This window comes from Scatophagus argus, chromosome 9 (genome assembly GCF_020382885.2).
Source record: "Scatophagus argus isolate fScaArg1 chromosome 9, fScaArg1.pri, whole genome shotgun sequence".
In the NCBI taxonomy this organism is placed as follows: Eukaryota; Metazoa; Chordata; class Actinopteri; family Scatophagidae; genus Scatophagus; species Scatophagus argus.
Window position 1 is genome coordinate 9253386 of NC_058501.1, and position 23817 is coordinate 9277202.

The window sequence follows — 23817 nt, forward strand, 5'->3', positions numbered from 1 at the left end:
ACAATTCTTTTTTTTTTATTTACTTGCTAACAAAATGACTTCTATTACCATAATCCCCTATACCTGCATGTTTTCTTCTTCAAGACCATCAGTCAGCTAACTATCACAAATTCTAAGTGCTTCCCTATTTGTAAGAAATTCAATTTTGTCCAAAAAAATGACAGGAAATTAGCCTGAATATGGTAACTGTGCTTATGGAGCTTAAATGAGAAAATAGTCATGTTTCAAGAAGCTGGTCATTTTATCTGAGAGCTTCAATTAATGCAAAATATAAGGAAGAAAAGGGTGTTGTTTTGAAACAAAAATAAAATGAATCTAAGTGACCATTTGGCAACAGATAAAAATTCTAATTGCAAGTATTTCTGATTTATTCAGTTCAACTTCCTCTCAGGTATGAAAATAGCTCTCTACTCTTGTCGATGTTTGCCACCTCTTGCATTTAAGCAAACTGACCTCTATATTCAGTGAAGTCTTTACATAGAAACTTAACTGCAGCGGTAGCATGTTTATTTTTGGAGGTGGCAATATCATCATTTCAAGATTATTTGTAAAAGGATCACAGTTAAGAGAAATCTACTAGTGTCCAGTGTGATTTCATCTGACTACCTTGATGTCAAACTGAAGGTAACGCTTGTCCATCTCTCTAGATACTACGCTCTCAATGACTTCCACAGGCACTAACTGGTAGCAGTCAAAGGCCGGGCAGAAGATGTTGTGGGCTTCACCCTCTTGGATCTTTAGATTTAGAAACCTGAGGAAACATACATACATTGCAGACAAACAAAAACAAAAGAATATCAGCGTAAGTAATTAACTTACATCCTGAGCTGATCCACAGTCTACAGACCAAACCAAAACATGACTTACCCTTCCCAACATCCTCTGCAAAACTCATGGCCACAGGACATGTCAACAGGTTCCTCGAAGACGGAGATGGAAGACATGCAGATACCACACTGTGACAACAGAAAAGAGATAGAATCGTTTTAACGTCCACAGTACAAATAGATTCAAGTCAGTCTAAATGAATGAAGCCTGCCATTAACAATCATTTTCTGATATCTAATTCTTCAAATTCAAAAGGCCCTCCAGCACAATTCACACATCATTACGAAAACACACACAACCCTTTCAATCTTGAGAACAGGCATGCACAAATACGGCAATAGGTGGCCTAAATTATAATGTTCAAGGGGGTGACTAGGTAAGGAAAATTATGTCTTATTCAGTTGATATGTCAATGTGCATAAATTATATACAATGGTAGTATTTGTTTTATAAAATCGCACTGTGCCTAAGGCCTACCCAGGCCATGATTATGACCTCTCATTAGCATATGGCTCACAGATTACTCTTTTGTCATCAGATGTATTTTCTCATATTAACAGAAATTTGAGACACAGATACAAGCAGGGACAAACACACAGACACAGGCCTTGTTACAGTGAAAGGCTGACCCAAACAAAAGACAATAAAGAGGCAGTGTACTTCAACAATGTAAGTATTGATTTGTGAAAGAGCAGAATGTTATATAATCAACTGTAACCTTTAAACGGGCCCTTGAGTAGACAGAGTCGATTGGCACAGAGCAGTTCAAGGCACTCCTTTTCAGCGCCACCACAGAAGATACTGTCACACAAACGCAGTCTATAATTTCATATGAAGAAGTTGATATATCCTATCTGTCAGCTTCAACTATCACCTATGAACAGTTTATTTCACACACCATAACACTGAAATATCCACAAAACCATCAGTCATCCAAAAATATTATGTCTTCTAACACAAAACCTTTCAGAGACTGGCATTTTCCCCACAAGTAGCAATGTCACTTCAAAAGCTTCAAGTCCCTGGTCATCAATATCAAATGTCAAAAACATTCTAGAAATGGCTAATAATGTTTTTGTAGAAGGGATTTACTGAAAGGATTAGTTTCCCATCAGTATCGTGTAGATAAGTTCTCATGCAATAGCTCAGGAAATGCCACTTTTATGCTTACAGTGAAGTTCATTGCAAACACCTCAGTATACAGAGTAAGAGTAAACAAGAACTGAGTCATAAGAATCACAAGAACAGAAAATGTTTAGCATGATAAAAGTTCATAATACAGTAGTTCTCCACACGGAAATCTAAATATGGAAATAAAATGACTAACTGTATTTCTATCCTTGACACCAGTTAGTGTGGTGGGAAGTGAGGATAGACAACTTTGCCATTCTCTGCTCCTGCCCTCTTCCAGGACACCTTGATTTTTATAAAACACACACTCTTCCATAGTGAGTGGTCCAACTGCCAACAGCATAAAGGACATTTCACATTATCTGGCATCATTTCTATCTTGACGGGTAATGCGAGATGTGAGAGGAGGACTGCTGAGGAAAATGTCAAGCATGTTTGATAATTGTTGAGAAATCCCAAACAAGGTCAGGTTAATGAGGAGGGCAATTAGGCAAGAGGGACAGTCGACCCTCTTGCAGGAGCTGGTTATTAAGAGTCCATATTGACCTTGTAACGTTGTAAATGCACCTTCTGATATTTTGACAGCATGCATCAAATGTGTATGAATCATGGGAACTGTAGTTGCAAGTAAACAAATTATTTTTTTTATGTTTTTCAAATTTCTAAGATGCTCAAATTTCATTTTGCAGAGAATACTTCAATACTGTTTACATTAGCAGTAGCATAACAACAATTAGCAGATAGTTACAGTGACACTTATGTATGTAGCCTTACATAAACGTAACTAAGTTAGTTCAATATCTACGCCCTATAAGTTCAGCATCCCATTAGGGGAGCAGCACAAAGAGTGTGACAAGTTTGATCACTTGTATATATGTTTGACACAGAAGCAAAAGGTTGCGGTGGAATGTCCTTTCTGCCTGTTTTCATGGGCTCACTCACTGGCTTATGGACAGTTGAAACACTATTGAAACACATTTTTATTGAGTATCTTTATATTCTCTCATGTTCAAAACTTGGTTACACCAAAATTAACAAACCACTTCTCCTAGGAGCAGAGGGAGTCCTGTTTGTGTTTATGTTAGCAGTGCAGAACACTGGCATGAATACTAATGCTTGCTAGCAGTATAATGCTGGGAAATAATGAAACATTATGCAGAAACACAGGTGTGGCAGTGAAAATTTAAAGAACACTTCAGGAAAACCTGTGTTACCGTAGGGACTCGGTTTAAATAAACACTGTTGTACAGGTTTATGGGTACACTGCCAGTTACTATTAGTCCATACTTCTCCATGCTAGCTTTATCATTTGCTGCTGTAGCAGCTTCTTGGCCAGGAAATCTTTCAGCTCCCTGGGGCTACTCATCCTGTGCTTTAATTTCTGCTGGCTCTTCACTGATAAGTACAGTTAAATGAGAGACTTCACTAAAATGATGTCCTCATCTACCATATCTACAACTGCCATTTGAAATTTTCATCCAACTTTTTTTTTTTTCAAATTTTTTTCAAAATTTAAGAAAACCGAAGGTAACTGTCAAACTTGTTTTTGGTTAAACTTGGATCCCAACCAGTTCAATACAACCTGTGTGGTTAAACATCAATTTGGCTGTGTGCATCTCAGTTTTTTTCCTCATTCTCTTTTTCTATTAATTTAGCTAACATTGGTGAAAGGGAACCCAAACATATCCCTCACCAGAGAAGACTCCTCATCGGCTGGCATGAGGCTGATTTGGTCTGGAGAGGTGATGGAGGAGCGGGTGGTGCGTGGCGTCCGGGGTGAGGGCAAGGTGTCCCAGGCATTGTAGCCACTTGGAGGAGGGTTGGGCATTTGTACCCCTGAGCGTTGGCAACATTCCTCTGCATTGGTCATCCAGGCCTCTAGGAGTTTTTCTCTGTCCCAGTCTGATGCAAAAAAGTAAAAACATGCATAGTGAGAAAGAAATGCTAAACACATAAAACCGAACAGAAAAGAATTGATGGAAGTAGATGAGAAACCGAATAGTGTGTTTTTAATGACCAAATGACAATGAGATATAAACAGAGTTTGGATGACAGTGGAAAAAGCTGAGGGACAGGGGGAGAGAAGTCATCACCGTAGACAAGTGTTCCCTGAAGTAAAAGGCCAGTTCTTATAAAAGATGTTACATAAAGTCTGAATTGCAGGTTGAGCTGACCTTCAAACGAAACAAAAGCTCATGACAGTGTGTGTGCGTGCGCGTGTGTATTCCTGTAGTTGTGGCGACAATAATCTGTTCACACAGTCACATCGTGAGGACCCACGTTACTGCAAATCCCCACAGCGTAGATCATTAAATATTAGGGTGAAGACTTGCTTTAAGGTTAGGTTGAGGTGAGGTTTGGTGAATGTAAGGGTTAGGATTAGGCAAATGAATGTAAGTCTATGTAATGTCCTCAAAAGTGATGGAAACAAGACTGTGTGTGTGTGTGCGTGCGAGTGTGTGTGTCGATAGATAGACAGATAGACAGATAGACAGATAGATAGATAGATAGATAGATAGATAGATAGATAGATAGATAGATAGATATTCCATTACAAAAAGTTTCTAAAAGTCCTCTGATCTACAACTACTGTGGGGAAAATTACCAACAAGGCTTTCAAACAGCCAACAACATAGACCTGCTGCCATCTGTTTTTCTATTTTAGAATAGCCAGGGCTCCAGAGTGCGACCAAAATTTTCAAGAGTGCGACTAATAATTTTTCTAGGTCGCACTGGTGCACCTGACACTGCCCGGGTGAAAACATAAATTTATTTCGCAAGCGATCATCTCTCTGTGTTCTCCTATGACCGAACCACACTCATGGTAGGATCATATTGTGGTCTAAACCAATAAGAGAGAGCTCGGGCTGGTCTTTGCCTCTGATCGGCTGTGGTCCTGTGACACGGAACCAAAGAGACAACTGAGTCTGAGACAGAGCCCTGCCCCAAGACTCAAATTAAGAAGCCAAAAATGTATTCTTTCAGACAGGACTGGCTAGAACAATTTCCCTGGCTGAGATACGACAAATGACGTAATGCAACGCACTGCGTCTATTATCAAGAGTGCGGTCAGAATATGGCTGGTAACAGTGCATTTGTAAGCGGGTCAACAACGCTTAATATCAAAACTTAAAAAAAAAACACACAAATGCCGTGACAAGTGTGTAGAGAAAGTGGCCCCTCTCCCATACTGTTCAGAGTACTCTTTTTCTTTTTGATGACATTATCAATGTCAACTTTGACATCAAAAACAACTTTGACAGCTTGCACATCCCAATGAGAATATGTTTGAATGTGTTTTGTATAATTTTCAGAACATACTGCACCTTGTACACATTCTGCTGGTGCTCTCCGTATCATCTGCTGTTTGTGAGAGAGGATTCTGCTCTGCTAGAGCATCGCTTCACACAGACACAGTGGAAGACCTGATAAGGATCAGTGTGGAGGGGCCCAGTTTTGGAAGATTTTACATGCGAGGGAGAGTGTGGCAAGCTGGTTTAGCCAAGGCCAAAGGGCAAGAAGGCCAATTTACAGGTGTTGGCCATCTGAGGGGCATGTGACAGCAAGGGGAGACCTGCTATAAGACTTTGAGACATGATGGTAGGTCTCAGTTCAGTGAAGCTCTTTCAACACTTCCACTTTTTATTTTGAAATATGTTATTTTACTTGAAATGTTGAGTTTGAAATGTTCAATTTCAGTTCAGCGAAGCACTTGTAGCACAAACCCTTTTATTTGGAAATGTTTTATTTTGCTTAATGTTTTAGTTTGAAATGTTTCGATTTTAGCTCAGTGAAGCACTTTAAACACTTTAATTTTCTTTTTGTATATAATTTTGCTTCAATAAAGATAAGCTAAAGATAAGATTTCTCTACACTTTATTCTTGTTTAAAAATCATTCACATTATATGAAGGTTATAGAGAGCGATAAAAAGGTGGCCTAGCACCTTAAAAAAAAAAGTTAGGTGCACCAGTGCAATCAATGCAAAAAGTTAGTCTGGAGCCCTGATAGCTATAAATACTGAATTGGGGACTGTGCGTGGGTCCAAATTTTCTCTGACAAAAAAAGTCTCCTCCTAAAAACACGAACATGACCCGGTCAACTGTGCAATTAGGCTGTTATCAGCCTCAAGACACGTTTCACCACCAATCAAATGCCGCAGACACTAAATGGCCTCATTTAGATAATGAATATTGCAACAATTTCCCCATTTCCATTCAATTAAAACTCATCAGTGAATATGACTCTATCTTCATGCTTTTGGGCATTAAAAGGAGTCTGAAATTGAAAGTCTTCACATTTAGTCAAAATATCAAAATTAGCTGGGAAGATACAAACAGACAGAAGCACAGACTGACAGGCTGGCAGCTCGACAAGAAAGCACCAAGAATTGTGATAAGAAAACTGAAAAAGACTAATATGGAAATACAAAAGTTAGGAAAGTGTGGAATACATTTCAGAAACTGACGACACATGAATCAAAAAAACATTCTCTCCCACAGATTAACAAAAATCCTGAAATGTTTCAACGAAAGATAGAGGGGGATAAATATAGCACTATACCAAGTGTCCCTCTCTCTCCTTTCAAAAGTATGTCTAATATGTAGCACACACAGCTCAACAGCCAGCCACTCAGCCCACTGAATTAGTGAGTGGGGTATTTAAAGACGGAAAAAAAATCACTCTCTGTGACTGTGACACAGTTTTGAAGGCCTTGACTAACATTATCTAAAGGGGTAGTGGTTTCAAAGGCTTCAAATCAACTAATATTGTTTTAAACATTTCAAGAATGTCAAACATATTATCTTAGCTAGGTTATGTGATGCTAGTTTGAAAAACTGGTGGCTAAAAGTTACAAATCAAATCAAAACATGCTTACTCAGGACTTCAGTAAGGTCATTCACGGCAAGCGACTGATGTCTGTGGTCAAAATAAAATTCCTTCACTCTCCTCAAATTAAAAAGCTTTCTGTGTTTTAGCCTATTGGTAACATATCACATATCTCTTTCAGATGCATGTATGCAAGCTAACTGGTCAACAATCATAAGCACTGTATGTCATATTAAACAGTGTGTGTACATAACCGTTTGTCAGTGTGGATGTATTACACTCACCCTAAATAAGGCATGCAAATTGTCTTCATACCTATTATGACTTCACATACCACTACATATAATTATGTAACTAAAATTTGTCACTCTAGTAATATAATCTCACATTCCATTCCTTCTGGCATTAATCTACTGATCTACTGCAAAGACACATTGTTTGCTTGAAAGTAAATGATTTAAGTTTCTGCTTTGCTAATAGTTGACATTACTTAACAACCTCAACATTAGCATTCCATTAGTAACCGATGATGGATACCTACTGTCTATACTAGCAAATAATGTATGATTTTAGCGGTGCTGTACGATGTAACTCAAATGAGCAGCATACCGCTACACACTACTGATTCCAGTAAGAGCAGAGCGGAACAGTAGATTTCTTAAAGTCTCTCCCCATGGGGATGCAAACCTACAATACGTTTGCAAAAAATGAAAAGAAAAAAAAATGGTGGTGTCTTGATACATATTTATGCATGCTTCAGCTTTTGTTGTGGAATTGCTTTAAATTGCATGAAAAGAAAGAGTTTGTGTTGTGTACAATGTTATTTACAATAAATGCCAAGTCTATACGTATCCCAGTTTTTAGATGTACCATTGTTTTCTCACATATCTGGTGAAAAGGACAAGCTGACTAAAATAGCATTTTTAGGGCATGTGACAATGATTCTCCCCACTGAGAGCAATACAAGAAACATTTTTTTTCAAACAATGAAGGTTGTTCACAAGATGCCTCTTTGACTGCAAGGAAATCACCGGAGTGTAGCATGAAGCTTATGTGAGATATGTCCTCTCTAATCCCAGTACAAATAAAACAGGACAAATTTACCAATAAATGTTATCTTTACGAGTAAACACCAAAATAGCGTTTGCTGAATGAGGGCTTGTTCTTTGTGGAAACAAGGGATACAAAATGAAAAGCTTCAATATACAGTGTCTGTTTTTTGTTTTTTGTTTTTTTTTGCTTTTTGAAATTTGATCGGGTAGATACATAACAGAACATAGGGAGAAAAAGAAAAGCATATGACATGAAACAGTGATCCCTGGCCAGAATGAAACCTGGGATGTTGTACATTTATGGCATCTTGTTTAACCACTGGGCCTCCAGGACACTGCCAGTGTTAACCATTTTACAAACAAACAAATACTTTGTAAGTGTGCAAGTGTGTGAGAGAGTGACTTTAATACTACCATGGGCACGTAGCAGTGCCTCTGCAGTGAAGAGCGGGGCCTGCAGCATGTCGGCTGTCTCTACTATCAGCATGTCCTTCAACCTCCGTAGCTCCTGAGGCCGCAGGCCCTCATAGAGCTAGAGAAGAGGGCATGGATGAGGAAAAGACAGAGACAAGAGGCAAGGGAAGGAAGATAATGACAAGAGCAGAACAAGAGAGGAGGGAATGAAGGAAGGTACAGAGGTAAGAAAGAATAAGGAAGGTTGGCAGAGAAAAGTAATGAGAGCAGATGCAGCAACAGAGAGTGAGATCAGGGGAAGGGAAAGAATTAGGATGGGAGTGTAAAAAAAAGAGAGAGAGATGGGGCAGAGGGGAGGAAGAGAATAGAAGTATTAAAAACAAATCAAATACAGACGATCGCTGACGCACGATTAAGTCAGGCCCATTGAGCTAACACACTAATGATGACAGGAGTCACATGCCTTATGACAGACTATTTTGTGTGACTACTTTGTATGTGTGTTTATTTGTGTCAAACCAAAACATCTGCAGTATGACATGTGGGTCTGGCCAGCAGGATTCCAGCAAAATTTGAAACACTGGGCTATAGAAAAATAGTGTCTGCTTCCAAGAGACTCTAGCACTAAAAAAGTTTCATTATCACGGTGTCACAACATGTCTCTTCTGTTCATTATTCATGACGCCTAAAGCAAAGGGTTCATCATTAAAATATTGCTCTCAAGAATAAGAATAAGAATTTTAATAGTAGGTTTTATTCAGTATCAACACCACACCCCTGACAAAGTGTTATAATACAATAAACGTGTGGGTTTGGCTAAGTTAAAGCTTCTGAGACAGCTCGCTTGAAAGTGTTTTATTTGAAATGACAATGATTAATGATTTCACTGGGTTTTCAATAGCTACTTTGTAGGGTCTTTACAGAAGTTTGGTGCAGGTAGTGTGACACCAGTTGAGGATGACAAACTGAAAGCCTGTGCCTCTTGATATGTTATTCCCTACCTCTCTTCGGTCGAGGGCTGCGTACTCCGCCTCTATACCCTCTGCCTCGGGGGCATGAGAGAAGACCATCTGCGACTCCAGGCACAGGGCCAGCTCCTTGTGGTGCTGCTTCTCTGCACAGTCACATGGAGTCTCGCGGTTTTCGTTCTCTGCAAACAGGTCTGCATCTCTCTGCAATAGGAACTGAACAAGTGAAAACAAGAGAAAAAATTGTCTTTGAATAACGGGACATGCATGATATGAAGGGACATGAACTTAAGCTCCTTAGATTATCTATGTGTTCTACGTATATTATATGCAACAACACCCTGAATCACAAAACAGATGAGTAACACCTACTCTGTGAGAGCGGTTAAGGCAAAGGCTATCCAAATATGGCAGACATGTTAATTCCAAGTCTCTTTATAAATACTGTGACATTCACAAGTAATTAAAATTGCATTATAATTTCTCTGTTTCAGAAGCCACAAGTGGACTGCACTTGTACATCTTAACATAAATTTTCACTTTTGAACTTAATTTAACCTAATTTAAGTAAATTTATGAAGTTTAATCGAAGAAATTGTTCTCTAAAGAATGAATATTTAATTTAATCTTCTTAAGCATTTATTCAGTTCATCCTTTTCCACTTTTAGCCTTTTGTTACAATTTCCCAGTTCTGTGTAGGTTTTCTCTTTCTATATGAGAGAGAAGTTCAGAACAACCTGCTAGTTTGAAATTTGGTTTTGGTGCAATTTGCATTCTCAGAGTAAGTGAAAATTAAATTAAATGATTTAACAATACAAAAATTGCCAAACTATGAATCACAGAAATACATGATACAATACAATATAATCCTCTACATGGGGATTACACAGCGTTGGACACAAAATCCATTTCAAAATTAAACTCATATCTTTACAAAGGCAGAGACAAAAGTAATACTTTATCTATGTGACTTTTGTATGTGATACATCCTGCCTCAGGGATTAACTTAAGTGTTTTGTGTAGCACAGGATTTCACAAGATTCACAAGTGAGTTGATCAAACTTAACACAATCGGTGTGAACATGAAAACTACTGTGCCTTACCCAGGGCCCGACATGGCTCTAATACAAGGGCACACACCAGCTACTATTCTACACTATTCTATACCGAATAAACTCTTAGCATCAGGATTACTTTGGCCCCTTTTATCTTCCTTGAACTGAAATTTCTGCCTATCCTAGTGAGGCACTTCAGTTTTGATCAATGGAGCCTTTCATTCATACCTGAAAATATTTCACATTAGCACACACTGAAAGATATCCACAAGATTTTGAAATTGCACCTCAACACAAGTCTTCATGCCTGAGGCAGCAGCATAGTGTAGGCAGGTGTTTTTCTTGTTGTCTGTGGCATTGATATCAGCAGTCTCATACTCTCCATGGTCCAGCTTTGCTCCGGTCCATGCCAGGACGATTTGTAGACATTCTGCCCGACGCTGCTTGTCTTCATATGGCCGTGAGATCCGGGGTTGTAGTGCCCCCTCTGAGGTCAGGATCTGTGGCCCCATGCAGAGAAGGTGCAGAGATGTCTCATTGTGCACATTACGCTTGTTAGGATTCCCATCTTTGCTTAGGAGAAAAGACCTGGAAGAAAGAACAGGAAAGGACTAACAGCTGATTGACTTGGTTACTGGCTTTGTGTACCACAACACTTGATATCAGTTTATTTCAGCTTTGGTAACTGGTAAATGCGTTTATATATTGCTTTTATAGTTTGACCGACACCTCAAAGTGCTTTATAGCAGAAGTCAACATTCACCCAGTCACACATTTACACAAACACTTGCACATGGATGGAACAGCCATTTGGAGCAATTTGGAGTTGAGTATCTTGTCCAAGGAAATTTCAAAATGTAGACTGCAGGGGTAGAGGTAAGAACCACCAGCCACTGGATACCACTCTACATACCAGGGTTCACAGCTACTAGCCTTTATCCATTTCTTTTTCAAAGCTATTTGCAGACCTGTGGCATGTTTATTTATTTATTTTTAACACACCATAGCAAATAACACAAAGACCATATTACATCAGGACAAATATGAGTTATCCATCCATTGAGTCATATTTATTTCTTCCACTTGACTGTGCCAATTTATCTGCTGACATTCGCTGACAACCCCCAGGCATTTTTTCCAAGTCAGGTAAGAATGCAAAATTAAGCAAGCATCTATCTAGCAGAAAAACCTGAAAGGGCCTCAGAGGAGTAAATATGAACACATGCAAGGTTGGTAGCTCATGGGATGGGAAGCTCTTGGAGCACCATCTTATTCCATGCCAGCATGTTACTGCGAGCTGCTAACAGATGGCTAGGTGGAGAAACAGATGGGACAGAGACATATAGAGACAAAACATTTTTTTTTCTTACAATGCAGCAATACATTACTAGATGGGACCAGCTGATCGATAGCAAAGTGCTAAAAAAATAAATAAAAAAAACAAATGCTCAAAAAACACTTGATATCTGAACGGCTAGATAGGAAATATCAATAAGCATTTAACTGATATCAGGAAAAAAAACAAAAGAAGAAGCTAGTGCACAACAAATTAGTACCTCACTTCCCAACCCTTACATATCCGTTTTGCCCTCATTGACAACACCACATCCAAAAACACTGTTTGTTTCTCTGTCTGTTTGATTTTATCTGAGCCATATCCTGACCTGAGTAGGCGTGTCATGGCGTGCCGGGCAGCATAGTGCAGTGGGGTGTTGTGCTGGTAGGACTCTCCGTATGTAGAGTTGGGATCCAGAGCCTCTCTGAATTGCTGGTTGCTCTCGTACAGTTGACAGGCCAGCACCTCATCCCCATTGATGAGAGCCTTACGGAACTTGGTCGCTGTGTTTCCCATCTCTTCCCCTAACGTAGGTTCAAGCCCTGACGGACCCAGCAGTCTCTTAAGTCGTATTCGATCTGTTCAAGTCCAATAGGCCAGCATACTGAATGTCCTGAAGAAATGAAGAAAAACAAAAAACAAGTTAAAATCCTTCCCAGCTGTGTCCAAGTTCAATAAGGCCTTGATAACTAACAAATGGTGACTCAGCTTGTCTGTCATTAAAAAATTCAAGCACATTCTCCCAGTAAACCAAACATATTATCACCACTGTTTGCAAAAAAGCGGCCCTGCATCTTAGAGTATTAATCTCGTCCACTCCCTGTGAATCACAAGAATGAGACTTGCAACTCCAAGGCTGGTCAGGCTGCTCTGCTACAGCCCCTTTATCAGCATCATCACTGCACTATAAAACACCTCCCTGTGTTTCTCTTTTTTTTTTTTTTTTTTTGTTTTGAAAAATGAAACATGGTGTCAACAAAGCTCAAACAGAGAGAAGGACAAGACTTCCTCCAGCATCACCAGGAGCTTCCGCCCCCACATGCCAAAGCTGTCCGTCCCACTGTGGCCGGGAGTCACTGAGAAGCAAGATATCCTCAACTCAAGAGAAACATGCAGCGAGTCAGCATTTCACTTCCACCAGAGCACCATATGGTCATGACTGTTTGGGCAATGTCATGCTTTGCTTTTATGTATTTTTGTTCAGCTACAGCACAAATGAACGGAACACAATTTCATCTCCTTCAGCACAACATATTTTTCTACATGGCACTAAATTTTTTTCATCCTGAATTCTCACCACCATGCAAATCCTTCCACTAAATGAACCTTGACACAGTCAATTTATGTACACAATAGAAGTAGAATTAAAAAAAAATTGCTTCTTGAAAACCTTTCAAGTGTACATACTGAATATTGAAATCTCCAAACATTAACAAGTACAACAAGGGCTGATTCCCTTGTCGTAAGCAAATTTCAAACTTTCACTTACACGACAATTGAAAATATTTTGCAGTTTATACAAACAATGTCAAGACTGCGGGGTCTGGGCTGACTCTGGTCTAATCTTAACACAATGTCAGCAATCTAAAACTACATAGGCAACTGTTTATGTGTGGTGTGTGTGAGAGAAAGAGTGTACGTGTGCAAGCATGTGTCACAGACAGGACTGGAAAGGGAGGGAATTCCAGTAAAAAAGCTTTACTCAGTGGGATTTGGGGGAATTTTCAACATCATACTCAAACAACATGAATAAAATAAGAAGTCATAGAAAACTAAACATAAACATGGATACATAGTTGGACACAATGAGACTGCTGTGGTGACTTTAGTTCTTTTTTAAATACGACCAAAGCAATAAACTCAGTTGTGTGTTTAGCTAAATCCAATGCAGTCTCATACAACAATCCTGCAGGAAATCGTATCTTCATTAAGGTTACAATGTTCCATTTTCATTGAAACTGTCTTAGAGAGGTGTTTATTCCACTTCAGCTAGTACCTAACAGACTGGCAACTGAGTACACTGTATATCTTAAGGCAGGTTTTGAGGTGCTCACATGTTACAATCAAGGAGAGAAGAGGAGAGACTCATTTAGTGCCACTGTCACGTTTCAACTTTTTATGCAATTCCCAAGAGAAAACCTACATTGTGGAACGACAGAGGCTGGAGCGGAGTGCGATGGATCATCAATTCCTCCTTAATCTATATAACAGACTTGTAATCTGCGGCGACCATTGCAACAGGAGCTATGTATTCTAACAACATTAACACATTAAGCTAGCACGGAAGAAAATTACATACAATTTAAACAGTGAGACCAGTTCACTTGACTTGCATCACTAAATCTGTGTCAGCCTGTGTGAATGAAGGACAGACGCCCTCACAACCGTATACAGTCAGAGGGAAAGACGAACAGACTACGTCCCACCTTGGTGTCCACTTGTAAACACCTTATCCTCGGTTATATAACCTCATAGTTTGTAACACATAATGCTCGATGAGGTTGACCAACTCTTCAAATGTATAACTAATTAACCTGACCAATAGTTAACGAAACTTCTCCAAGACAGCGCCATCTAACTATAGGTATCTAACAGTAGCGACCAGGATTATAAAAGTGTAACAGTTTGTCTGCGAATCTTGCCACTTGTCACTAAACTCCTTCATGCAGGCCTTTCCCCATGTTGAGTGGTGTTCACCGTTTTCGCTAGCTCCAATCGACGGCAGTGTTTTGTGTTAATGAACAGTCTGCGAGAACGTTAAAGCTTTGTTACATTTCTGGTTAATGAAAACATTCACCAGCCAACTAACCTTACAGTACGCGAGCTGCAAACAATTCCGCGTGTGGAAAGAACCCGTGTTAATCACAATACAACACACAGCTCGCTAGCTGTATGTTATTCAAAAACATAAAAACATCATGACGCTACCATCTGCGTTGGCGAACGTCAGTGCATACGCTATCGGGTCAGCTAGCAAGCTAACCGCGCCGCTAGCCAACTTAGCTAGCACAGCTGATAAACTCACAGTAAACAATGAGTATGAAGTATTCCAACTTACACAGATGGCTCATTTCGCTGTTGTGGACCTGATCTTGTGAATTGACTGTCAGTCGCTAGCGCAATAAACAGAGGCTTTTCTTGTTAAATGAGGTTTTTCTTCTTAAGTGAGACAAACCATGAATAATACGTGCTCAGTGCAGTGATGTCGCTCCTGTCAACATTCTGTCGACTCTTTCCTGGCTACTAGGGGGTTGCCAGGTTTCAGCACAACCCCCAAACCACGCGAAGATTATATGGTTTGTTTTCTTAGCGATGCCATTGTGTATGAGCGTCTGTATTATATTTTAAATGCATGCAGTAACCAGCTACCGGCATGTTTTTGTTTTTGATTTAGGACCTTCTTATTCCTCACAAAGGCTCAGCGACAGAATTGTGCATATTTAAGAACCGGCAACATGAAGGACATATAAACACATCCGATGCAATTTATGTCAAATCGACAGATTCCCGTCGACAGAAAAAAATAGATTCCCCAAAAGCACTTTAAAAATCCAGTTTTCTGACTGCTAGGGTTTAATTGGTTGATAAAATGTAGAGTTAGTTCAATTTTATGTCAGACGCTCCAGTCTCCACTTCAACTCAACAGGCTGGAGTGATTGATTTGGTAGCTGTGAGTACAATAAAATGCCACTAGAGTGTGACAGAGTCCACAGAAACAAATCGCCCGGACAAGAAGTTGTTTCCTGTCCAGCCTTAATATGAGTTTAATTAGTTGTGACTTTGGATTGGCTGTGCACACACACACACACACACAAAATCTTGTGGGTAATATATAAATTATAGTAATTATTATATATTATAAATAGTAATTACACTTGTGCAATCATATAATGAATGAAACAAATGCACATATTAAAAGTACACATTAGCCCATCATTTGTGCAGTAAATAATCACTCAGATAATAAATAGAGCACATATGCCTTTTATTATCAAATATCTGAACATTGCCATGACGGTATATACAGCATATTATCCTCACATTTATGAGTGCACAATTTTCATATCAACAGTCCTTCAATAAATAATCTGTTAAGACATAAGCTCAATTTGAAGGCAGATACAGTAATGTATGCACAATGAAAACTTAAACAAATGCTTTGGCATTTTTAAATTCCAAACACAGAGTTACATAAGTGGGGTGATCAAACAGTCCAGGAGGATGTATTCACTATAGACAGATTATATGGAATAAATCAGTATCGCGGGATGTTGATGCTTACTGTGTGACACATGTCCCTTGACTTAACATCATCATTTGAATGTGTCCTTGATATGCCCTGTGTCATCACAAAAGGAAAGGAAAAACATGTATCACCACCGAGACAAATTCTGTGTGTGTGCATGACAAAGCAAGCAAATTAATATTTCTTATTCATGGTGGCAAATGAAGAACAACCAAAATGATACAATGAGGTACAATACATTTCCGAGACAACACATTCAAGGGTTTGTGTAAAAGGGATAGTAAGCTGCCATGCCTTTCGATGATGGGGATTCTTTGCTATATGAGCTACTGTTGGTGGCAGCAGTGGCCAAGTCTTCACACTTGATGTCAGTGGGTGAGTGCTCTGCGCTGGGACCATTAACAGACAAGCGCCTTCGTTTGCAGGCTGTGGAATAAGAATCAGCCTTGTCTAGGGACAGAGATGATGGCTGTGTCTCTGCCCAGGAGATCAGTCCTCCACTGCCATTCCCCTCCCCTTCCACCTGTGGTTTAACTTTGTTTGAGTCCTCTGGGAAACCAGCCGTGGGACTGGGCCTGGGAGACCAAGGCAGGCTGGGAGCAACCTTTCTCTGGTATGCTGCTCTGGATCCCCACCCTGCAGACATGGTGGTGAAAGGAGAGTCAGGGTAGTAGCTGAGAGCGTGAGATGTTTGCATGGAGAGGGATTTGATGCCATAAGGAAGCAGGGAGCTTGAGTAATCGCCTTCATAGGGAGTGAGATCTAGCTTGTTGCTGGTGCTAGTGCCATTTCCCGCTTGCTGCATGGAGGTGACAAACCACCTCTGTGAAGCCCCATCTTCGGTCTGAGGTGAGAGGAGGCTGTTTGTCTGCGGCACTGCTCTCTCACTGTTGTAGAAGCGATTCTGGGGAAGGTTGTTGACAAATTGGTCTTGGAAGAGGGGTTGCATGGTATAGCGGGCACTGGGAACAATCTGGTGGGCACGGGGGGAGTCGCTTGGAGATGGGGTGAGGCGATCGTGTTCTGGAGCTGTGTACATCCTGAAAAATACATGGGTACTTGAGGTCAAGGGAGTTTAAAAAAAATGATGGCATGAAAATGTCTTTCGAAATGAATTTGCTCACAAACAAACAACAGAAACAAAAGATTTTAACAGCTGGTGCAATGAAACATCATCTGATGTATTTCCGTGTTGTAAAAAATAGTCTTTATAGCTGATTATATGACTGCTAAGTCATGTATGACAGTGAAGAAAAATACTCACGAATCATAGTTATCTCTGAATCCTTTGGCAAAAGGGTTGTGATCAATTTTCAGCTGTGTGATCTAAAACAAAGAAATACAAAAGAATGAGGCACACATTGGTGAGTGAAGACAGGGAGAGGACAAATATGGAGTTGCATCATGCAGTTACTATGAGGGCAGACTATACTAGACTATGAGGAAGCAGCACATAGCTGATTAACATGACCAGTTTTAGAGTGTCAAAGAGTTTCAGTGAATAGAAATTACAAATTGATCAAAAGAAGACATTTGCAAAGCAGGGATTTAGTTTGATTAGAATAACTAAAGTGTAGAGCTCAAAAACTTTATGATGGCAAAGAAGAGAGGCAAGAGAGAAATGTTTCATGCTTACATCCGTATTCTGGTAGGCCGTGACAGCTATAAATTGTGTCTCTGGAAAGGTGAAGCTCTGAGTCTTCATGTCACTGCTAATGTCCTCCACCCCGTCCTCCGTCACCTCCACGATGTGCAACCTTGGCTGGTATTTATGCAGTGATTGCAGGACGATCATCTGCATAAATTATTATCCATCAAATTACAAATGTAATTAGCTTGCTATTTTTTCTAAACAGTTCAAACGGTTGTTTTCCTACAAGTGATTTGGCCTAATGGGGCAAAATTTATTAATATTCTGCTCTCTTCAGTGTGGGTCCATTTCATTTTGTTTAAGTAGGCTGTTGGTTTACACAACTTTTGGTGACAGCAAAAGCAACATGTTAGTGCTGCATGTAATAGCCTGCAAATTCATTTCCATCCAGGCACGAATAAACAAACAAACAAACAAAATCACCGCAGTTGTGGTCTTGACACATCTTCAGCATTAATAGTTTCCACAAAAAATATATTTATATTGCCTTTCAATCTCGTTTTTTACGCGGTGTTTATCAGGAAAACTGATTATCAAAGCAACAAACGATTTCACTGTATTAAAAATATAAAGCTGTACATAGTTCAATGCAACTAAAATTACACTGACATTTTTCAAATCTTTGCTGAGGCCTGTGTTTGTGTTTATTTATCGGTTCGCCGTACCTGTGAAGAACTATGACTGGTTCCTTTATTGTTGGTGAGTTTCAGTTTGCTGAAGGAGATCTCTTGTCTCATCCAGTGGGCCCCCGTGTTTGGAGACTCCGGATGGATGTAGACTTTGTTCCCTGAAATAAACAAATATATTTTCAAACATAAGGACTCCAGTGGGACCATTTTAGCAGGATATTCATTAAAAAGGGGGCTTCAAATGGCACAACAATATTCAAAAGATACATGCATAAAAACAACCTATTTTTTTTTATCGAAGATTTACTCTTTCAAATAGAAAAAAATCCCAATTCTTCGGCCTGCTATTTTCCTATTCCGATTATTTTCATACTGTTCCATAACTTCCATAACTTAAATTAGTTGTCCTAATTTAAGTTATGGAAAACGGAAATATTTAAAATATTAAACATCGAGTTGTTTCAGTACCTTGGCTGCTGTTGTCCGCCTTCCCACAGGTGACCCATTTGCCACCTTGAAATCTCCAATGGTTTGGATCCGCCAGCACAACCTCCACAAACACGTTGTAGTGCGCCGTCAGGTTGAGACCGGCTATGTTAAAGCTGAGGAACGGGAACATCCGTCTGCAAACACAGCAGAAAACAGGCCCAAATAACAGACGGTATGGGCTACAAACACGATTTTATTACAGAGCAACGGAGAGCTCTTAATTCTCACAGCAAATAAAAATGTCACACGCGTGAACTGAGACAAGTTCACCAAGTTTCCCATGAAAATGACTGAATGATTGTGTCAAGATAAAGTTGCATCCCCTTCTCTGTCTTTTCCTGCCTTCTCACCTGCCCTGCTTAGTGATGATCATCTCGGTTTGGTGCCGGTGGAACTTGAGCCACAGCGGCCGGTTGCACAGGTAGACCTGGGCCCTCATCCCCGGGACGGCGGTGGGTAGAGGTATGTTACTGAGAGCAGACCCTGAGCCAGTGTAGGGGGGGTAGATGCAGCCGGGGCTCTGCCCTAGCTGGTAAGCCGAACTGAAATGACTGCGGCCGGCGGCGGAGGAGGGAAATCCCGCGGGAGGCAGCACGGAGCCCAAGTGTAGAGATGAGGGGTACCTGCCAGCGCTGGACGGGGCGTAAACCGTCCCACTGGAGGCATAAGGGACAAAAGAGCAGGGGTTCGATGTTTCTGGGCTTTGTTTAGACACAGGGGGGTGGACGTAGTAGCGGTCAGCAACCATCCCCTGCTCTGCGTACCTGCTGCCAGCGGTCAGATCGTCCCCATCCACAGCCGGGGACTTGCACCTCTCATCCTCTGCGTCCTTGGTAGACGAGAAGGTGCCGCTCTCTCCTTCACTGCCCAGCATGAGTGCCTTTCTGTTTTTACCCAGTCCTGTTTCAGAGGTTGTTCGATTTATTTGACCCCAGTTGAGATGCTTGTTCCTCTTAGAGGTCTTCGTTCTCCTCAGGAATCACCAAAGCAGCTTTTATGACAGCTATCTTGTGACGAACCCTTCTTCTTCCAGCACACGCTGCAGTCTGAATTATATATAAAAAAAGCTTATTGTTTAAAGCAGCTTAGATTGTAGATTGTACCTACAGTCATTGGGCTATCTGAGTCACCGACACCTGAAGTCAAGTGCCAAAGCAGCACTTTGAGTATAAACGAAAACACATTGAGATGATGGTGGAAAGTGATCGTCATATCAAAGCTGAGAATCTTTGTGGGCGTATTAGGGTGTGGTTGTGAATTTTTCACTTATAAAAGTGTTGCATTTCTGTCATTGTTTGCTTTACTGTGGCCTAACTGTAAAAGCAAGTGATCATTGACAGAGGTGTTCCTCTCCCTTTCTCTTCGAGTCACGTTCAGGGGAATTTATTCCATTACATTTAGTGTAATAAAATAAAATATTAGTTCTGGGGCTAAAAAGGTGATGCGATAGAGGTCAAAATTTCAGATATAAACATGAACAATTTGTGATGTAGGCTAATGCAACTGACCTGAATCCGACAATGGTCAACGATCACAAATAAATTAGGTGAACTTGTGAACCTGACTAGATTTGAATGATTAGGGGAATTGCCTCAAGGTAAAGCCAATTTCTTGTAAATCATATGACAAACTTTAAGTAGCCTGAGGCACTGATTTTTGGGGAGTAGTTCTGTGGTGTAAAACAAAAATGAAAGCCACCCACGATTTTTAAATTCCGTCTAATCTAAAAGTCTAATGTAAACCGCAGCTTTTTCGGTGAAAACAAATAGCTCTATTTTATAACAACGTGTCAATCCTACATTTTTACCAAAAAAAAAAGTTAAAAAAAATAACATTAGCCATGCATTCACTCTTCCAAACATTTCTTTGTGGAAAAAAAATGAGCAAATTTAGTCTAGTTTCTAAGTAAGAGACTAGGTGCTGTTAATCCTATGTTATTATTCAGAGTTAATGAATTTGCATTCATTCAGTTCTGATGCGGTTCCGCGTCCCAACGGGACATCCGACGTGAAAAAGGGAAATAGACAATTATTTTTCCGTTTGAAGAAACATGTGATGTTTCTTCGATCAGACAGTCCGATGTGAGATACGTCAACAAACAAATGTAAAGTTCCTATCGAGAAAATAAAGAATAAAGTAATTTAAATAAATTGGTGTATATACAAATAAAAATTATTTATCGTGGCTTCATTTTCTCTAATTAATTTCAGTGATTATGTTTCTATTTTTGTTTTTTTATATATTTTATTTTGGGATGAGAAATGTTTTCATTTCTTATTTACTACAATATTAAATGAAACAATTATTTAATTCCGCAGTGTAATAACCACGCATTTTAATTCATATATCCTAAGTAAAAATAAATGTGGAAAACATAAACTTACCCAGCGATTTCCCCTCCTTTTGGCGTTTGTAAAGCAAATTCAAGACGCAAGAAAAAAACACAACTTCAACTGCGTAAAAAAGTGTCTTACGCATCATCAGCGCGAGAGATAAGTAGCCAGGCTGAGCCCACACCAGTACATGACATCATATTGTGTTTGGGGTTCAGAAGGGAGTATAAGATAAAGCCTGAGCCATGTGGAGGCGGACTGATCACAGTGTAGAGGCGCTCCCGCTTTCACCGCTGCTCTCTTCTTGTGGCCGTGACGCACAGATAGCAGCCTATTATCAGATTCTCCTCTGATCTCCAGGGGAGGGGCAGGGGATCCTCGACATCATACCCAAGGTGTATAAGAGCGAGGTTGCTCCCCAATCCATCTGTGAATTGTTTCCAAGTCATCATCCTCCCAAAGTCTTCACCAGAAAAACACTGTCAGGGGTTACAAATGTGTCCCTGGGGGTCAACAACGCAACGGTGACCTTATTGATATACTGGCTAACCTCGGTCATTGCCATTACTGTGTGAAGGCTTTGCAGAGTCCTCAAGACTTCACACCAATACCTACCCCTCCAGCATGAACTGAAAGAAAAAGGTCATTAATGTTCAGATTTCGAAAGGTGGTGCATATGTGGTGTCGGCCTCAAGTTTATAGTGTACGTTTCAAAACTTCAACCAGACTGACAAAATTAGCCTCAAGAATGCTTCAAGTCAGCAGTGTGAAAGTTGCTGTTAATTTCAGTTTCAAGTAAAGCACAGAGATATTGCCTTTACCTACAATAACATGTGGTATAAAATGTGACAGACTGTGAAATAAGAACTTGGAAAGTATAAATGTACCTCACTGACAGTAAGACATAAAATATAACAATAGTAAACAAAATTCTTTAATTTTCAGGTTGCATTTGCTACAATAGCTGCACAGATGGAACCTGTCCTAACTGAAACTCAGCAGTAGCACTGTCTTTGTAGCAGTGGTAGAGCTAAATACTATCAGCATGACCTCCCATATCAGTGCTAATGGGGCTTTAGACTGAGGAGCCTGAACTAGAGGAACAGCCAAGGCATGAAAAGGAATTGTCATTAGAAGGTTATTACAGTGTTTGCTACATTGAGATTTTGTCATAACTGGACTGAAATGAGCAAAGGACCCTCAATGAAACAGATTTGTGTTCCTGTTTACCATCAGTGGCACTGACATAGAGAAACAAAAGACATTTTATTTCATAGATTTGTATGGGTCGGTCAACAAGTTAACACTGGAACTCACAAGCACACTAGTGAGACTGTCTGAACACCAACAAAAGGTAGAGTGGTGATCATGAATGTTGCCCATTAGTTGCTCTAATATGCATTTTTTTTTTTTTTTTGCCGCAAAAGTACAAAGAATTCACAGATGATTTAGGCCCTTACAGGGAACCATATCAGGACTGTTTCCTCATTGATACTACTTCTTAATTTCAAAGGGAGCCAAATTCAAACTTTAAATGATTCTGAATTACTGTGTTAATGGGTCACCTCTTAGCAGCTTAATGACCAGCTCTTCTCTCAAAACCAGACGATGCTCAGCTGTTGCTGGGGCTTGCTTAAAGAAAGTTTACATGATAAAGACAGTGAGAGGATTACCGAGGCAGGTTGCCACCTCTGAAATACACACACTGCACATCAAACAAGACAAATCGACTATCTGGGTAAACTATTTGAACAGTAAACAGTGTGAAACTAGTCCGTCCCTGCTGATTGCACTGACAAACTGCTTGAGTTGTTTGATTATTTCAGGAAGTCATGAATATAGAGTAAGATTTTAAGTTTTAGGAGCACTGAAACCGATGTGGGTTTCAGTGCTCCTAAATTTACTTTTGAACTAGAAGTATTTTCCTCTGCTTGCCTGTTTCCCCTTTTCACATCATATGAAATGTTTATGTGCTGTTGTTCTATTAGTGAGTCCATCTATTACTATATAATGACATGTATGGATATAATAAAATGCTCACTCTGAGGGATCCATTTGTATTGTACTGTGCACACTAAACTCTTCCCCTCTCCATCTAGCTTTCTCTTTCTTTATTTATCAATCTACATATCTGACACACAAACACATATGGTCACATGCTTTGATGGCAAAACCAGTGAGTCAGAAGTGAGAACGCGTGGAGTCTCGAAAAGTTTTTATATAAGCTACTGTTTGTCCCAGTAGCGCAGGGGCTCGCACACCCATTCACACATTAGACACCTTAAAAGACTTGCTGCATTCTCCCTTCTTCAGAAATATCATTAAGTCGTCCCTCCACTCAGAAAACTGCTCCGTTTATCATGACTTCTTTGAACTTCACTGTGCAGAGTTCGACACCATAAAGACGGTTTCCACATTCATCTGCCGACAGGGTGCAAGTTTCTCTTTGCTCTCTAAAATCTGAATTTAATGTAGGCATGTGCGGGTTTGGAGCCGAATGCAGTCCAAAATGCAACTCTACACAAATGTGAGGTGGAAACTCGTTAGTAGGAGCAGAAGGCATGTCATGTCTATGCCTTTAAGGCTTTTTGTGTATCACTTAACACCATCTGCATTTTATGAGTGTGGGACATGCAGGAAAGAGTGAAGTCAGGTGACCTTTGTTGTCATGGTAACAATACTAAACACTGCTTTATGTTTAGGTTTATGTTCCAAAATTATGAGACTAGGTTTAGGAAAATATTACTTTGTTATTCAAGCTAACTTGAGGATGTAAATTAGAATAAGTTAATGCTTACTTTCAGCTTCACAGAAGACATGAACTGCGCACCCCTAGCTGACAGTTCGGTTTTTGTT

General features: G+C 40.0%; 2 protein-coding genes across 4 annotated transcripts in view; both read right to left on the bottom strand.

The window, feature by feature from the left end:
- LOC124064407 (ankyrin repeat and IBR domain-containing protein 1-like) overlaps positions 1-14873 on the bottom strand; it is a 31574-nt gene extending 16701 nt beyond the window's left edge. Inside the window, exons 1-8 of one of the 2 annotated variants that reach the window (XM_046398841.1) lie at positions 14672-14873; positions 11942-12226; positions 10565-10865; positions 9256-9438; positions 8255-8372; positions 3653-3861; positions 868-956; positions 607-751 (exon numbers count right to left, since the gene is read on the bottom strand). In XM_046398841.1, coding sequence (XP_046254797.1) covers positions 607-751; positions 868-956; positions 3653-3861; positions 8255-8372; positions 9256-9438; positions 10565-10865; positions 11942-12129 — 1233 coding nt within the window. In that variant the 5' untranslated portion in view covers positions 12130-12226; positions 14672-14873. Of the gene's footprint in view, positions 1-606; positions 752-867; positions 957-3652; positions 3862-8254; positions 8373-9255; positions 9439-10564; positions 10866-11941; positions 12227-14422; positions 14624-14671 lie in introns of those variants that run through there. The other variant, XM_046398842.1, reaches the window with a different exon arrangement.
- Positions 14874-15598: 725 nt separating this feature from the next.
- LOC124065367 (eomesodermin-like) lies at positions 15599-21320 on the bottom strand. 2 transcript variants are annotated; one of them, XM_046400689.1, is made up of 7 exons: positions 21013-21320; positions 18979-19674; positions 18608-18762; positions 18176-18297; positions 17496-17654; positions 17124-17185; positions 15599-16899 (listed from the first exon to the last, which is right to left on the bottom strand). In XM_046400689.1, the coding sequence occupies exons 2-7, from the start codon at positions 19500-19502 to the stop codon at positions 16116-16118; spliced, it is 1806 nt and encodes a 601-aa protein (XP_046256645.1). In that variant the 5' UTR covers positions 19503-19674; positions 21013-21320; the 3' UTR covers positions 15599-16115. The 2 variants fall into 2 exon arrangements, with proteins under 2 accessions (XP_046256645.1, XP_046256647.1); XM_046400691.1 differs by lacking the exon at positions 21013-21320 and having other exon boundaries at positions 18979-19871.
- Between the last annotated feature and the right edge of the window lie 2497 nt (positions 21321-23817).

Excerpts from the sequence above, each read along its gene's own strand:
- LOC124065367 (XM_046400689.1), bottom strand. The coding sequence starts at position 19,502 with ATGCTGGGCAGTGAAGGAGAGAGCGGCACCTTCTCGTCTACCAAGGAC. Across the intron at positions 18,298-18,607 it reads GGCGGACAACAGCAGCCAAG|GGAACAAAGTCTACATCCAT; the intron begins GTACTGAAACAA and ends TGTTTATTTCAG. Across the intron at positions 17,655-18,175 it reads CCAGTCATAGTTCTTCACAG|ATGATCGTCCTGCAATCACT; the intron begins GTACGGCGAACC and ends TAATTTATGCAG.